Source organism: Mastigoproctus giganteus, chromosome 5 (assembly GCF_048544385.1).
Source record: "Mastigoproctus giganteus isolate SK-2022 chromosome 5, ASM4854438v1, whole genome shotgun sequence".
Classification (NCBI taxonomy): Eukaryota; Metazoa; Arthropoda; class Arachnida; order Uropygi; family Thelyphonidae; genus Mastigoproctus; species Mastigoproctus giganteus.
This window is the reverse complement of record NC_143579.1, coordinates 143931712-143948056: the sequence shown is the minus strand read 5'-3', so window position 1 is coordinate 143948056 and position 16345 is coordinate 143931712. Positions and strand designations below refer to the sequence as shown.

The 16345-nt window shown below is 39.1% G+C and overlaps 1 protein-coding gene across 1 annotated transcript in view; it reads right to left on the bottom strand.

The window, feature by feature from the left end:
• LOC150085746 (ribonuclease H2 subunit A) overlaps nt 1-16345 on the bottom strand; it is a 343664-nt gene that overhangs the window by 122589 nt on the left and 204730 nt on the right. Inside the window, exon 5 of the mRNA XM_090374677.1 lies at nt 14354-14491. Coding sequence (XP_090230803.1) covers nt 14354-14491 — 138 coding nt within the window. The remainder of the gene's footprint in view (nt 1-14353; nt 14492-16345) is intronic.

Here is a 16345-nt window from a genome sequence, read left to right as displayed (position 1 = left end):
CTTTTTTTGAAAAAAGTGTTCATTACTGACAGTCCTTGATATTCTGCAAATTCCACAACTCTTTCACCTCTTTCATTTCTTTCACCAATTCCAAAATTTCCTATAGTTTCCCTTCTTGCACTGTTTTGTCTTTTTCCAACCTTAGCATTGAAGTCCCCCATAATAATAGTGTAGTGGGTTTTCTGCTCATCTAGAAGACTCTCAATTTCAGTGTACATTTCTTCAACCTCTTCATCATCATGGCTCGATGTTGGTGAATAAATCATTATAATCTTTAGCTTGTACCTCTTAGAAATCTTGAGTATTCGTCTTGACACCCTTGGTGATGTACTTTTGAATTCCAAAATTTTGTTTTTAAAATCTTTATGGAACCCTGTGGGACACCCTCAGAAACCCAACTCCACCTTCACTCCTTTCACTGTTTCCATTGGTGTACAGCAGATTTCCACTTGATAAACTTATAAGTGATTCATTTTTCTTCTTGTTTCAGCTAAACCGATGATATTCCAATTCACATTTTCTAATTCCTTTTCCAGCTCTAATATCCTGTCTTCACCGATGAGTGATCTTATGTTATAACAGGCCAAGTTCAGTTTCCGTGCATGGCAGCCTGGTCGTACCCAGATATTCTTAACACCCTCTGCTTCCACTCTGATTCTCTCGCAGCCGTAAGAGGGAGAGTGAAAGCTGCTGGGGACTGAGGGCCATTTTTTTTGTCGTGCTGTCATATGCTGGAGGGTTTGTTCTTTTCCTCTTCAAGGTGACCAGGCGTCTTGAAGAGAACCACTCTACACATTCGTTGCCACCTAAGTGATATAACAGGGCTTTCCATCGAGAAGGTGTGCATGAGTGGATTTTAGGGAGGCAGGCCAACTGGACTTCTCCTAAATCTTCTGTAATAGAGAGATATTGGATCCATCAGTGTTTTAGGCTGAGTGTCTGATAACACACAGGATACCTGTTCCCTCTAAGCCCCGGGGATGTGGTACACCAAGGCAAATATGGCAGTGAACAAAAGAAAGCTTGAATCCAATCAACACCCTATATTACTTACGACTGCCAGAGCTTGTTGCACTGTCAGCACCCACTCGGTAGAGGTCCTGGCTGGATCCCTTCCCATGGACCTGGAGGCTTTGCGCTGTGGGCTGCTGTACCAACACTCAAAAGGAAGAGCGATAACCCATGGATTTCACTGTTGAACCAGCAATCAGCAAAACCTTACAACACAAAAGGCTTATAGAATACTTAAACGACATCTGGCAGAACCGATGGAATTTATCCACCAAAGGAATCATTACCAAAAATTCCTCCCAGATATCAGCAGAGTGTATCCACTCTTGCCAGCATGGCTATCTCCCGGACGTTAGAAGAAAACTCCTTTAAAAGAAAGCTGCAAGAATTTGGTCTCACAGACAACCCACACTGTGCCTGTGGACAAGAAGAATCCTGGGAGCACCTCCTCCATGAGTGCGACCTCTTCGAAGACCTGTATGGACGACTATATATGACTATCCACTCACTACTCAGGAATGAAGAGCACATTATTTTACACGAACAGGGCAACTACAAGGCCTTCACCCACTTTTCCGAGCTGCTGTTTACAAGACAAAGAACCCTTTTACCTTATCTCCCTAAAGAAAATGACACCATAATAGGCCCATCCTTTGGACTCAAATACTGGACATGACACACTATCAAGTTCAGTATTTGGTATGTATAGAAGCCACTTGGCGCTCTCCATCCCGCACTAGCGAGGTACCTTTTAACCCCTTCCCCCGGCGAGGGAGAGAATTTGTCCCCCTGCCTCTCCCATCTTCCTTCTGGTGGGGCACGGGCATGCTCCACTGCTTGTAGGGACCATCTACTCGATCGGCCCCTTATTTCCTTTCTCCCCCAGCCTTCAGTCTCCTTACCCTTCTTTCAAATTATAGGAGAAAATCTCATACTTTTTAGAAGGACTGTTAATCTCTCAACACTCAATCGCGAATGATTATAATATGAACCTACCCCCATGTAAAAAGTCATAAATAAATCAAATTTAAAATAGCTATTAATTAAAATAATCACGCGTTCAACTCTCATATCACATCAAGTGAATCGGAAAGAATTACAGAAAGACAGCGGCCACCAACCTCCAAAAAACCAACCAACATCAACATGCCACCATGACAATTGAAAAACAATTGTCGCAAAAAAACCTAAAAATTACGAAACAAATAAATATCCATTAATTCACACTATATTATAAATCAACAGGGATTACCTTTATTTTAGATATAGGGAGCTTCTTTTTCAACTCTCCTAGTCCAACTGGCTAATAATTTTTGAGGATGGCGATATCTATTTTGTAAACCAGGTGGGACATCATTCCCCCTGTCAGAACCGTAGTGTTCAGACCGTGCGGTCTCAACAATGAGCACTCAAAACTGCTGTCTTCAAACACCATACTTCTGGCAGCAAGGAAACCATTACTTGGATTGGCATAAAATTAGATTTTTGAGGTCTAAACTGTTTAATAAATATGGATCGATTATTTCTTTTGGTCCTATAGCTGGATTTTAGAGTTAAATTTAGGGGTCTAATAAAATTGGATATGGGGGGGGGGATTATTCTCTACATTCCTTAAGTCGGAATGTAGAGAATAATGAGTGATCATCGAGTCGATGATGAAGAATAAACATTCTTTAACATTTGTACGTCATAAATAATTTCTCTATTATTATAATTTGCTTGATTTTATAGGCTACATTTTCATTTCTTTGGATAAATCAATCATTGTTTAAACATTAACTAATTAGTTAACTAATTTCATTGTTGATAATGTATCCCCAATTTTTAACATTATGTCTATGGAAAATAAATTCCCGCTTTACGAGCACATGCTAGGAACAAATTAACTCGTAAAGTCGAGAACAACCTGTACTATAATATCAGTTTTACAGATGGATGTAATGTTTAATCAATATCTTGATGGCATTAATCTGATCTGACACTCTTTTTCTAATTCTCTATTTTTTCTACATTTTTTTCACTTATTTCCTTTTTGTTTATATATACAGGCAACCCCCATATAACACGGTACTTCTACAATACGGTTTCGCTCTAACATGATTGATAATTTGTGGCAATTCTTGCACAACACAGTGCTTATATAACATGGTTTTGCTTTAACATGGTTAGAGAATTTTGGTAAACCTCACATAACAGGGCATTTTTGAGCTTTTGTGCAGGGGAAAACCCCTGCTATTATGTTGGATGTCACATTTCAACGTTTCTACTTGTTTTGAATCCCCGCTGTTGACTCGCTAGTCCAAAAAAAATTATTCAGAAATCCCCGTATTTTATTTTGTTGGGAAATCCTCATGTTACGTTCTGTGCTATTGAACTTGTGTTTGTTGAAAAATCTAGATTTCAAAGTTTTATTACAATTGGATAGCATACCACGCCATCCAAAAGATTTAAGTCATCCAAACATTGAAGTTGTGGTGTTAGGAACATAACAAGGGATTTTGGAAAAAATTGATTCCGAATCTGTTGAAGTAATGGAGGCATTGAAACGTTTCTCAATTGTGGACTATATCAGTATCAGAATCATAGCTTTATCGCTGAAAGAAGTAAAACTGTCAACAGGTGCATGTTGGAAAAATGTATGGCCAGAGTCAGTTCATTCAGGAAATATGAAATGTGAATGCTGTCATCCTTGACCGGGTGCATAGGTTCTGGGACTGTAAGTGGCTGGAGAGTTTGTGGATAGGCTCGTCTGAGAACAATAGTATGAATAGGGACAGGGGTGTTCGATTTCACCCCCTACTGGAAGCTGTGGTCCTGGCAAAAGACGAGCATTTTATATTTCCACGCTCCCGAGCCGCTTCCGGTTCTTGATCGTATGGAAGAAATATTGAGTATGGGCCTGGTCAACCACGTGTGCTGTGAGCCTGTTACTTAAGGATGAGTTGCTTAAACATCATTGTTGTTGAGAAAGGAGGCGGAAGCCTCCGAAAGCTTCAGTCAATGTTTTATCGCTTTTAATTTTATTGTATTTTAAATATTTTATTTATATTCTATTGTATATTAAAATTCTTATCGTATATTTTATTTTGTAAAACAGTTTTTTGCATATATTATTTCACAGTGTAGTATCGTTTGGTACACTTTATAATTTTCAGTATTAAACCATTATAGTTAAACGGTTGGTGTATTTGTTTTAAATTCTGGATATGTATTACTCTCCCAACCTTAGAGGCCTTTTTGAAGATATGATCGAACCAGCAGAAATGGAATCGGTGCGATAGTAAAACTTTTTTTTTTTTTTTTTTTTATGAAAACCCCAAACACGAAAGGTATCAAAACCTATAGTACTTAGTACCGTGCATGGGTTGAAGGAGAAGTATGGGGGGAGGGGAATGCCGGAAACTTTGCTCTAGAGACTAAACATGGGTTTCACCACTTCAAGCCTCCAATAAGCAAAGTGGTGGTATTTCACCGGTTGATAAAAGTCATCTACCACCTACTTGCTACATTTCGATGATATGAAGCCCTTGTGGGTAGCAGCACAGTTGATAGAATCGCCCCCTCCCCACACCGGGTGGAAAAGACCTGAATTTGAATCCTGTCAACGACAGGAGGAATATTTATGGGTCTTTTTCAACAATGTGGCTGAGTTTCTTGGTCTCAGGCAAGGGCAGCATGGTTTTTTCTCCCAGAAACGGTTTTTTGTCCAGTAAAACAGAAAATTGACCTCAGGACACACAATTTATAGAAAATATACAGAGTAACATGGCCTTAATCACATATACTCCTAAAAAAAAAAAAAAAAATGATTACTGAAGACATTCAAGGATTACTGGTAAAAAAAAAAGAGGTAGGCGAAGCAGATTTGGAGATTATTATTATTATTATTATTAACCATACGATGCAAGGAAGCCTGAGGCTTATGCTGCACCAGCCAGATGCTTAACTTTCACTGTGAAGATGCTCACGGGTAAGATCTCTGCCCCCAACATCTTGGATGTGGTCCACTGGAGAGTTCCTCCTCCTGCGCTGAGAGCAAAAATCACAGATGTGCTTGACCCACTGCACCTATCTGAAAGGTTCCTTCCAACACAAATGTTAACAATGATACAATTGCTGGATTTGGATCTGAACGGGTTTGCCTGTGACAAGCAGTACAGAAGAAGAATCCTAACCAAAGCATGTGACTGTCTCCCCATCCAGTAGGGTGACGAATCTGAACTGTAAGAATCTAACTGTGAACTCTGAAACAACTCGATCTGTGCCATTATATTCTGTGAACCATGAATCCTGTAATCTAGATGTATGGAGGACTGGTTCGCATGGTATCTGTTCGTGGATTCTATTTTATTTATCAATTTTGTATTTTTATTATCATTATTTATTTTGTTATTTTGTTATATTGCTGTCCATGTGAAACCCCTGGCAGTAAGCTGTGATGGGTGCATTGTATTGTGCCTTTACATACAATAAAGATTAATCTTATCTAATGTATGCAGACTGAAATAATCTCTGTTTTTGACACCCTATTCTCAAAACTACTTGCACATAGTTACTCTCTTTGGAGCAATATGGCCTTAGTTGCTAATGCTCCTAAAAATCAAATAACAAACAGTTACTCTCTTATAGAGAGTCCAACTAGACTGTAATATTCTGTTGGATCCCAAACCATTCTGACACACTGGAAACAAAAAAAGCAGATCTTGCTGAAAAACAACTCCATGTAAGCTACCATCTTTTCAGTGCCCTATACAGACTACAGAAAACTTATAGAAGCAGCATGTAGAAACCACTGGTACTAACTATGACAACCCTCAAGCTAATAAACTTCTAGAGATTAAAAATAACCAAACATGGCAATCAAGCAACAAGTGGAAAAAGACAGTACTGGCAAGACTGCATATCATTCATTCCCACCTCACTCATCTGTACTTATGGGATAAATCTATCCTCAGTGCTCCTATTGCTGTAAGATGCGACCAACAATCAAACATATTCTCTTATTTCTTCAGTTAGCATTAGCATAGGTATACAATGCAAGGAAGCAAGCCTTATGCAGCATCAGCCAAAAAAAAAAAAAAAAAAAAAAAAACACTTTCCACTATTTTGCTCATTTCACTCCAAATGCTTATCCAGCTCAGCCTTAAATTTATTTAAGCTATCAACTTCCACAACCAGAGATGGAAATCTGTTCCAGCAATTAACTACCCCCTGGCTAAAGGCAAATTTCTGCACATCTATTCTACAACTGTCTTCTCAGCTTGAATCTATGCCCCCTCAGGTTCTTAATCTGAGCAAGAGCAAGAATCCCATCAGCATTGAGCTTGCTCAACTCGTTCAGATCACCTCACATGTGCCTAGTCTCCAGACGCTGCAATCTTGTTACCCTTCTTTGTACTCGTACTAGCAACTCTACATCCTTCCTAAAATGAGGCCTCCAAACCTGCACACAGTATTCAAGGTGTGGCCTGACCATTGCCTTGTACAACAGGATAATCACCTCCTTGTCCCAGCTAGCAAAATTCCTATATATCATTGACAAAACTCCATGACCTGCTCTGGCAGCCTGTCACTGAAAAAACTTCATGACCTGCTCTGGCAGCCTGTTATTGACAAAACTCCATGACCTGCTCTTTCAGCCTGTCTGCCTAATCAGAGAACTTGATATCTGACTGCACAATTACCCTCAGGTCCTTTTCACTTTCCACTTCCCTGAGTGTAGTATCGCACAGTTGGTATGTTTCTCTTGGGTTACTGTTATCCATATGGAGTACTTTGCATTTGTTAATGTTAAACTTCAGTTGCCACTTCTGAGCCCATTTGCCCAACTTATCTAGATCCATTTGCAGTAGCATACTGTCTTTACTGTCATTAACAACCCTGCCAACCTTTGTATAATCTGAAAACTTGGACATTAAGCCCTCATCAATATCATTGATGAATACACAAAACAACAATGGGCCCAGAACCAAACCCTGGGGAATTCCACTAATAACATTAGTCCATGAAGAGCAGTGTCCATTGATTACCCCTCTCTGTTATCTCCCACTCAACCATCCCTTTATTTTTTCGAGATGCTGCAATATACAGAATTCAAGTCTTTATTCATAAGAATATCCTTTTGCTTGCCTGGCCAGTCTTGTTGCTCATCTCTGCACCCATTCCAACAAATCTACAACCTTCATAAAATTAGTCATCCAAACCTGTATGCAGTACTCAAGATGTGACTTAGTCATTGCTATATACAATAGGATAATCACCTCCTTAACCCTGCCCACAAAATTCTTGTATATCAACAGAGCTCCATGAGATGTCCTAGCAGTCTGTTTGCATTGCAAAGAGAACTTCATGTTGGACTGTACGATCATGCATACGTCTTTTTCATTCTCCTATACTTTGAATGTGGCACCACTAAATTGATGTATTATACTGGTATTAATGCTACTCAGATACATTTATTAATTAGCATTAGCATTAGTACAGGCATTTGATGCAAGAAAGCAAGCTTATGCAGCATCAGCCAAAAAAAAAAAAAAAAAAAAAACCCACTTCCACTTCACCCCTCTGTTTGTTCAAAATACCTGTCCAGCTGAGCCTTAAACTTATTTAGGCTATCAACTTCCACAACAAGGGATGGAAGTCTGTTCCACCAACCAACCACCCGCTGGCTAAAGGCAAATTTCCGCACGTCTATCCTACATCTGCCTTTCCTCAATTTGAATTTATGCCCTCTCAGGTGATTATTCTGAGCTAGAGAAAGAATCCCATCAGCATTGAGCATGCTCAAACCATTCAAGGCTTTATACACCTCTATCAGATCACCTCGCTGATGCCTAGTCTCCAGACACTGTAATTTGCAAAACTTAAGCCTTTCTTCGTAAGAGCAAGCCTTTGTTCCATTCACTAATCTTGTTGCCCTTCTCTGTACTCGTTCCAGCAGCTCTACATCCTTCTTGAAATGAGGCCTCCAGACATGCATACAGTACTCTAGGTGTGGCCTGACCATTGTCTTATACAAGGGAATAATCACCTCCTTATCCCTGCTGGAAAAATTCCTGTATATCATTGACAATACTCCATGAGCTACTCTTGCAGCCCGTCTGCACAGCTCAGAGAACTTCATATCCGCCTGCACAACCACCCCCAAGTCCCTTTCATTCTCTACCACTGTCAGTGTAGTACCACAGAGTTGATACGTTGCTCTGGGGTTGCTGTTTCGCATGTGTAGTACTTACTGGCCCACTCTATTTCCTGGCCCACTCTATTTCCCTGTACAGTTTCTTATTATACTCATCAGAGTCATTAGGCCTATAGCACACTCCTACTCTCAATTTTGATCTCCCAATGCTTATGTCACAACTGACTCAACACTGCACTGTCCAGCGATGTCGACTGGCTTCACTTCCTTGGTTTTTATGTGTTTCTTAACTAATAGCATAACCCCTCCCCCCTTCCTATCCTGTCTATCCTTTCTGTAGACGTTGTACTCCCCAAATTCCAGTTCTGCATCCCTTATATCTGTGTGACACCACGTTTCTGATATCCCAACAATATCTGCCTTTGATGTTTTGAGCAATACCTCAAATTCATCAAATTTGTTTACTAAACTCCTAGCATTGGTGTACACGCAAGTATACCTGCACCTGTTTCTATTCTTAGCTACCCTAACACAACCCATGTGTTTACTTGTACCGCAATGGCTCCCAGCAGTCTCTGAAATATCAAGCATCTTGTTTTTCAGGCTTCTGCTCATTCTAATAGAAGCAGTGCAAGAATCTCTTTCACCTCTGCCAGTGGCTACTGTCAATCTATTGGTTTTTGTCTCCCCCCAAGCTAGCAGTTTCCGACCCACCTAACACTGCCTCGATAGCATCAGCAAATATTCTTGCACCCTTTCTATTTAAGTGTATCCCATCCCTGTAGAAGCAATCTCTCCTGTTAACAAGTACAGTCCAGGCTGAAAAAAATTCTACCCCTTGAGCCTTGCACAATCTTTCCAGGGCCGAATTGATCGACAAGGTTCTCATCATATACTCCCTCCTATCGTGTCTGGGTAGAATTGCAGACACTTTCAAATTCAACCCTAATTCTCGGCTTTTGTTCAACAGTGACCTGTACTTGTTAATAATTCTGCCAGTCTCCTACTGATAATGGCATTGGAGGCAAGACCAAATCAATTCAGAAGATGATAGTGTAGATAAAAATTCTAACTTCCAAATTTTACACTAAAAAGCATATGGGAAGGCATAAAGTTAGCCGAAGAATTAGAATCTTATTTTTTGAATGGAGTGCGGATTCTTGAATGAAAGGAGTCCAAAGTTCAAAAGGGAACTTCAAAAATGCTTAGTTTCATACGATGAAATTCACAAAGATTTATCAAGAAAAAGCAAACAAACCCAGGTTACTAATTTTTTAAAGAGAGCAGAAGATACACGAAATCTAGAAAGGTGTATTTTTGGTAGTTTTGTTAACATTTAGTTAACGAAACAGTGTATTTTTGATAGCTTTTGGAACCCCCCTTTTGTAATTTTTCTTAGTCCCATATAATATGATTTCGCACAACATGACATTTTATAGGAACCTAACTACTGTGTCATATGAGGGTTATCTGTACACCAATGAGCCAAAACATTATGACCAGCGAGTCGTTATGCAAATCGAAGCAACTGCAGGTGAACTACAGCACGTGCATGGGTCAGGACACAGTATAAAAAACACTTGATACTGAGCTCCGTTAATCAGTATTACTCTTGTTCTTCAGATGGGAAAGGCAGTAGACTTAAGCGAGTTTGACAAAGACCAAATTGTAATGACAAGATGACTGGTTAAGAGCATATCCATAACAGCATGGCTGGTGGGATGCTCATGGTCAGCCGTGATTGGTACCTACCGAAAGTGGTGCGAGGAGGGAAACCCACAAACCGCCAGCGAGGTGTTGGACGACCAAGTCTCATCGATGCTCGAGGTGAGTGAAGGCTCTCCCAGATCGTATGTGGCAACAGAAGGGCGACTGTGGCCCAACTAGCTGGTAACTGGAAAGCTGGAGATAGGAGTAATGTGTTACAAGACACAGTACATCGAACCCTGTTAAAAATGGGGCTGAATAGCTGCAGGCCACTCTGAGTGCCCATGCTAACCATGGGTTGATGGCGACAGGCCTACAATGGGCACATGAGCATCGAAACTTTACCTTGAGTGATTGGAAGAATGTCGTCTGGTCCAATGAATCACGTTTCCTGTTGCACCATGTGGACGGCTGGGTACCGTCCACATGGGGCAACAAGCAATATCTGCATCAAAGGCAATATCTGCCTTTGATGCCTTGATCAGCACTTCAAATTCATCAAATTTATTTACTATACTTTTAGCATTGGTGTACATACAACAATACATGCACCTCTTCTTCCTCTTAGTTACCCTAACACAGCGCAAGTATTTACTGTTCTGTGATGACTCCCAGCAGCTCTTGAAATCCCCAGCAACTTGCTCTCTAGGCTTCTGCTCATTACAATAGAAGCAGTGCAAGAATCACTTTCGCTTTTGCCTGCGGCTACCGTTCATATTTTAGTCTGTGAATCCCCCCCTCCAAACTAGCACTTTTCTGACCCACCTAACACTGCCTCACTAGCATTAGCAAATATTCTTGCACCCTTTCTATTTAAGTGTATCCCATCCCTGTAGAAGCAGAATCCCTGTTAGGAAGCACAGACCACGCTGAAAAAAATTCTACCCCATGAGCCGTGCACAATCTCTCCAGGGCCGAACTGATTGACAAGGCTCGCATCATATATTCCCTCCTATCGTGTCTGGGCAGAATTGCAGACACTTTCAAAATTAACCATAACTCGTGACTTTTTTTCAGCATTGACCTGTACTTGTTAAGTAAATCTGCAGATTTCTTACTCTGAAGGTCATTAGTGCCAACATGTACAACAATATTTTGATATATATTTGGATCTTTGAAAGGCATCTGATACTGCTGCACATGAAAGACTGCTGCATAAATTGGAGAAGTGTGGCATTGGAGGCAAATTGCTGCTATGGATAAAGGGATGGTTGTGTGGGAGAAGACAGAGAGTGGTAATCAATAGACACTGCTCTTCGTGGACTAATGTTATTAGTGGAGTCCCCCAGGGTTCAGTGTTGGGTTCATTGTTGTTTTCTGTATTCATTAATGGTATTGATGATGGTATATCAGGCTTAATTTCCAAGTTTGCAGATGATACTAAGGACAGCAGAGTTGTTATGACACCAATGACAGTACACTGCTGCAACAGGATCTAGAAAAGTTGAGTAGATGGGCTGAGAGGTGGCAACTGAAGTTTAACATTGACAAATGTAAAGTACTGCATATGGGAAACAGTAACCCCAGAGGTAGAGAGTAAAACAACTAGCATTAGCATTAGCATTAGTAGAGGCATTTGATGCAAGAAAGCAAGCTTATGCAGCATCAGCCAAAAAAAAAAAAAAACCACTTCCACTTCACCCCTCTGTTCGTTCAAAATACCTGTCCAGCTGAGCCTTAAACTTATTTAGGCTATCAACCTCCACCACAAGGGATGGAAGTCTGTTCCACCAACCAACCACCCGCTGGCTAAAGGCAAATTTCCGCACGTCTATCCTACATCTGTCTTTCCTCAATTTGAATTTATGCCCTCTCAGGTGATTTTTCTGAGCTAGAGGAAGAATCCCATCAGCATTGAGCATGCTTAAACCATTCAAGGCTTTATACACCTCTATCAGATCACCTCGCTGGTGCCTAGTCTCCAGACACTGTAATTTGCAAAACTTAAGCCTTTCTTCGTAAGAGCACCCCTTTGTTCCATTCACTAATCTTGTTGCCCTTCTCTGTACTCGTTCCAGCAGCTCTACATCCTTCTTGAAATGAGGCCTCCAGACCTGTATACAGTACTCTAGGTGTGGCCTGACCATCGCCTTATACAATGGAATAATCACCTCCTTATCCCTGCTGGAAAAATTCCTGTATATCATTGACAATACTCCATGAGCTACTCTTGCAGCTCGTCTGCACTGCTCAGAGAACTTCATATCTGCCTGCACGACCACCCCCAAGTCCCTTTCATTCTCTACCACTGTCAGTGTTGTACCACAGAGTTGATACGTTGCTCTGGGGTTGCTGTTTCCCATGTGTAGTACTTTACATTTGTCAATGTTAAACTTCATTTGTGTGGTACTACACTGACAGAGGTAGAGAGTGAAAAGGACCTGGGGGGTAATTGTACAGGCAGATATGAAGTTTTCTGAGTAGTGCAAATGGTCTGCAAGAGTAGCCCATGGTGTCTTGTCAATGATATACAGGAATTTTTCTAGGGAATAAGATGATTATCCCCTTGTTCAGGTAATGGTCAGGTCACACCTTAGTACTGTATACAGGTCTGGAGGCCTCATTCTAAGAAGGATGTAGAGCTGTGCGAATGAGTACAGACAAGGGAATATTAGTGAACGGAACAAAGGGTTGCTCTTACGAAAAAAGGCTTAACTTTTGCAAATTACAGTGTCTGGAGACTAGGCACTTTCGAGGTGATCCGATTGAGGTGTATAAAGCCTTGAATGGTTTGAGTATGCTCAATGCTGATGGGATTCTTCCTCTTGCTCAGAATAATCACCTGAGAGGACACAAATTCAAATTGAGGAAAGACAGTTGTAGGATAGATGTGTGGAAATTTGCCTTTAGCCAGTGGGTGAATGATTGCTGGAACAAACTTCCATCTGTCGTAGAAGTTCATAACTTAAACAGATTAAAGGCAGAACTATACAAACATCTGGAGCGGTGGATGAGAAGGGAGGGGGGGGTGTGTTTTTTTTTTTTGGTTTTTTTTTGGCTGATGCTATGTAAGCTTGCTTTCTTGTATCATATGCCCTTGCTAATGTTAATATCACCTTTTGTGCTGTTAAAAGATGATATCTGCCCGAAAACGTCATCAACTTTTGCCGCTGGTTGACATACTCTGGTCCTGTTCCAGTTATCCTTTTTGCATAATATATTCCCCCATCTCCCTGACAATAGAGACACCAACAATAACTACTTCCTGTGGGACCAGTGATATAGCCTTGGATATTGCCACTGTGTTGCCTGATGCATAGGAGTGAGCTCTGGCACTGAGTTGGGCAACTGAGAGCTTGACGGGATCCCTCATATTAATTTCTTCAAGAGCATATACCCTACACCTCGAATTCTCATAAATGCCCATCTGAACGCTGAGTTGGCACCTAATTTCTTCACAGACTCCAAACAACCCTCTTAAGACTAGCAATGTTTCCAGACTAAACAATACACAATTTAATGAATATCAGTCAGCAGCAATAATCTGGTGGAACAAGGTAGGAACATCATCAGAAAGCTAATAAGCTTATAAAGGAAGAGAAATAAGAACTGGGAATATGCAAGGAAGATGATATTCAAACAACCATGAATCACATCACTAATTTATACAGCACAAAGAACACTACTATATGACTCACAGGAAAATAAAGAGATAACACAGCTTTTCCAAAAGTGGGGAAAAGCTAAGTATTGCCAATATTTTCATAACAGATAGCCAATATTTTAATGTGAGGCCCTCACCTCAAACAAAACATGTAATTTGGGAAGACAACTTTCATAATCCTTTTACAGTAGTAGCACTGGCAGGTTAGGATATTACATCAGCATTATAAACTGAGTGCTTAAATGACCAGCAATCAATGACCACTGAATGAATGAGTGATCTACCACCATAAGTTAAGTCCTATAAATTGAAAACATAAAAAAATTAACTTCAAATAAATTAAAATAAAATACCAGACAATGAAAAATAACAATAGCACACAGGACATTCTTAAAATTTCACAAGCATGAGGGTTCTATGGTGCTATGATATAACCAAGAAAATGATTACAACTAGATTAATGAATAAGGAATGCACACATCCAGTGACATCAGAAAAGATCTCAATCATGCATACAGGCATCCATCAACACAATACATTGAGTAAAACTCCATCCCTATGTACTACATGTGATAAGTAGGATACAAGATAATATAGAAGACTCTATTCGGGAAACTACTGCTTAAACTGAATATACATTATTGTATCGTACCACATGAGTATATTTTTTGGACTCGTAGATGTATAAACATGGAACTTTGGAGGGCACAAACTGCCTTCTAGTAGGCATTATATCTGGCTATCTAATTTTTTTATTTTCATAAAAAAATTTGAATTGACCCAACACGTGTAAAAAAAATTCACTAATAATTAAAAAAAAAACTAACTTAATGCCTCTAAAAGACATGAAAATTAAAAAGTACTCTCTAATTTAAAAAAAATACTTATTTTACCTTGGCACAAATACTTGCTGCACTGACAATGGAGAATTTTGAGTCAGCCTGTTTGGTAACACAGATTTTCAAATCAGGAAAGATCTCTAATAACTTCTCTTGATATTTCTTAGGCACTCCAACTGTGTCCACATAAACCTAAAACATTTACACATACAAAAAAAAGAAAAGAAAAGTGTTTATTTCATCTTCTAATATTATCATATACACTCAGTGATCACTGAATATGCCACATAGCAGCATAAAAAGCTGAACAGATTTTCCTGCTAGAGCAGTGGTAAATTACATCTGGTCTTGCAAGTCAAAGTTATAAAGTAAAAGTTATGAGATGTAGTATCATGGAGTTTCAAAAGAGCATAATTGTGGGAGCACATGCATCAGGTGTTTCCATATCAGAAACAGCATGTCTTGTCAGTTTCTCACAACCCACTGTGGTTAAGGTGTACAAAAAATTGTGTTGAATGGGACAAACGACCTCCCACCAACAGAATTGTAAAGGTTATGCATGCAAGTTATTGTATGCACTGTTAATTGAAAATAGCATTGCTTACAAAGTAATAACACATCTGGAATTCTGTTGACTGTGACTTTACACAACAGTTTGCTTTTGGCAATTAGCAGATTTTGATAACTTCAGTGGATGTGGGTGATTGTCACTTCACTGACAAAAGAAGTATGATGGCCAGTTCTTTTTTTAAAAAGAAAATGTGTTCTCTTTTTTTTAGCTTAAGATCTTTTCTGCCTTTTTCTTATTAGAAATATTCTGTTTAGTCCTCTTTTTTTTATAATTTTCCACTAAAATACAAAGTTTAAGAAATAAATTTAAGCTAGAGTTAAGTAAACAAGGCACCTTATTCAAAAATAACTACTATCTGAATTTTGCAACTAGCAGTGGCACTTCCAAGTACAGTAATATGTTCATGTTTCATTTATGTTCTCTTTTGGTCCTACACTATCAATACAACCACATTCTAGTTGCTCTGACCAGAATGAAATTACACTAACTTGAAATATAATTCATTTTTTACACAATGTTCATTTTAGCAATCGTAATGAGCCAAAAATGAATGTGTATGTTTAATGAATTTTTACAAAAATAACATCTACACTTAAGTTACAAACATCAAAATCTGAAGCTGTGCAGTCTATATAACATCTGTCTTTAGCATACAAAATTAATGATCTTTGGCGTAACACATAATTTCTAAATTTACCAAGAAACAAATTTCTCTGGTAAAATGAGGTGAAATTTCAGGGACCACAAATAAGTCACACAATATGAATGAAAATTTCACTATGTGTGATAAAGTTGTGTCAGCTACCAAAAGAATGTATGCTTCCATTATTTTAAACAACATTTTAATTTCCAATCAATTGACTGCTATCCACCTGCTGAAAAATGTCTGGCAATTCAAAATCACCAAAACAAAGTTCCCCATAAAAATCTATGGCAAGGACTTTCAGCAGTCACATAACTGCACTGTAGCATACTGAATCAACAATGTCATACAGCCACTTTCTAATATTCCATACATAACAGAGTCTACAGATGGAGGCAATCATGAGGCATTAAAAATGTTCCCAATGTAATTCAGTTCTCTGATGCAGTTATAAAAAGTATCAAACAAAGACAGTTCATCTGGGCAATTTACGAAACAGGGCTGCCGAGACTACTTCTGATTATATTAATCCACCAAAAAAGTTTGGTATTTTGGAAGTGTATTATGTTTTTAAACAAGCAAATATAATACAAAAATTACATTTGGATAAAAAAAAAAATTAACTATTCTTCTTCCTTAGAAATTCACAATGAGGAATGTGAAACCTTTGTCACTCTCTTGAATGTAGTAACAGATTGTTGAGTTTTGCTTTTTGACATCATAATAATCATACAGCTGGATGTATACAAGATGTAGATAAAAACAAGCAATGTGTTATACATAATTGTGCATACCTTCTAACTAGAGAGTATCCATATTTTGTGATATTATT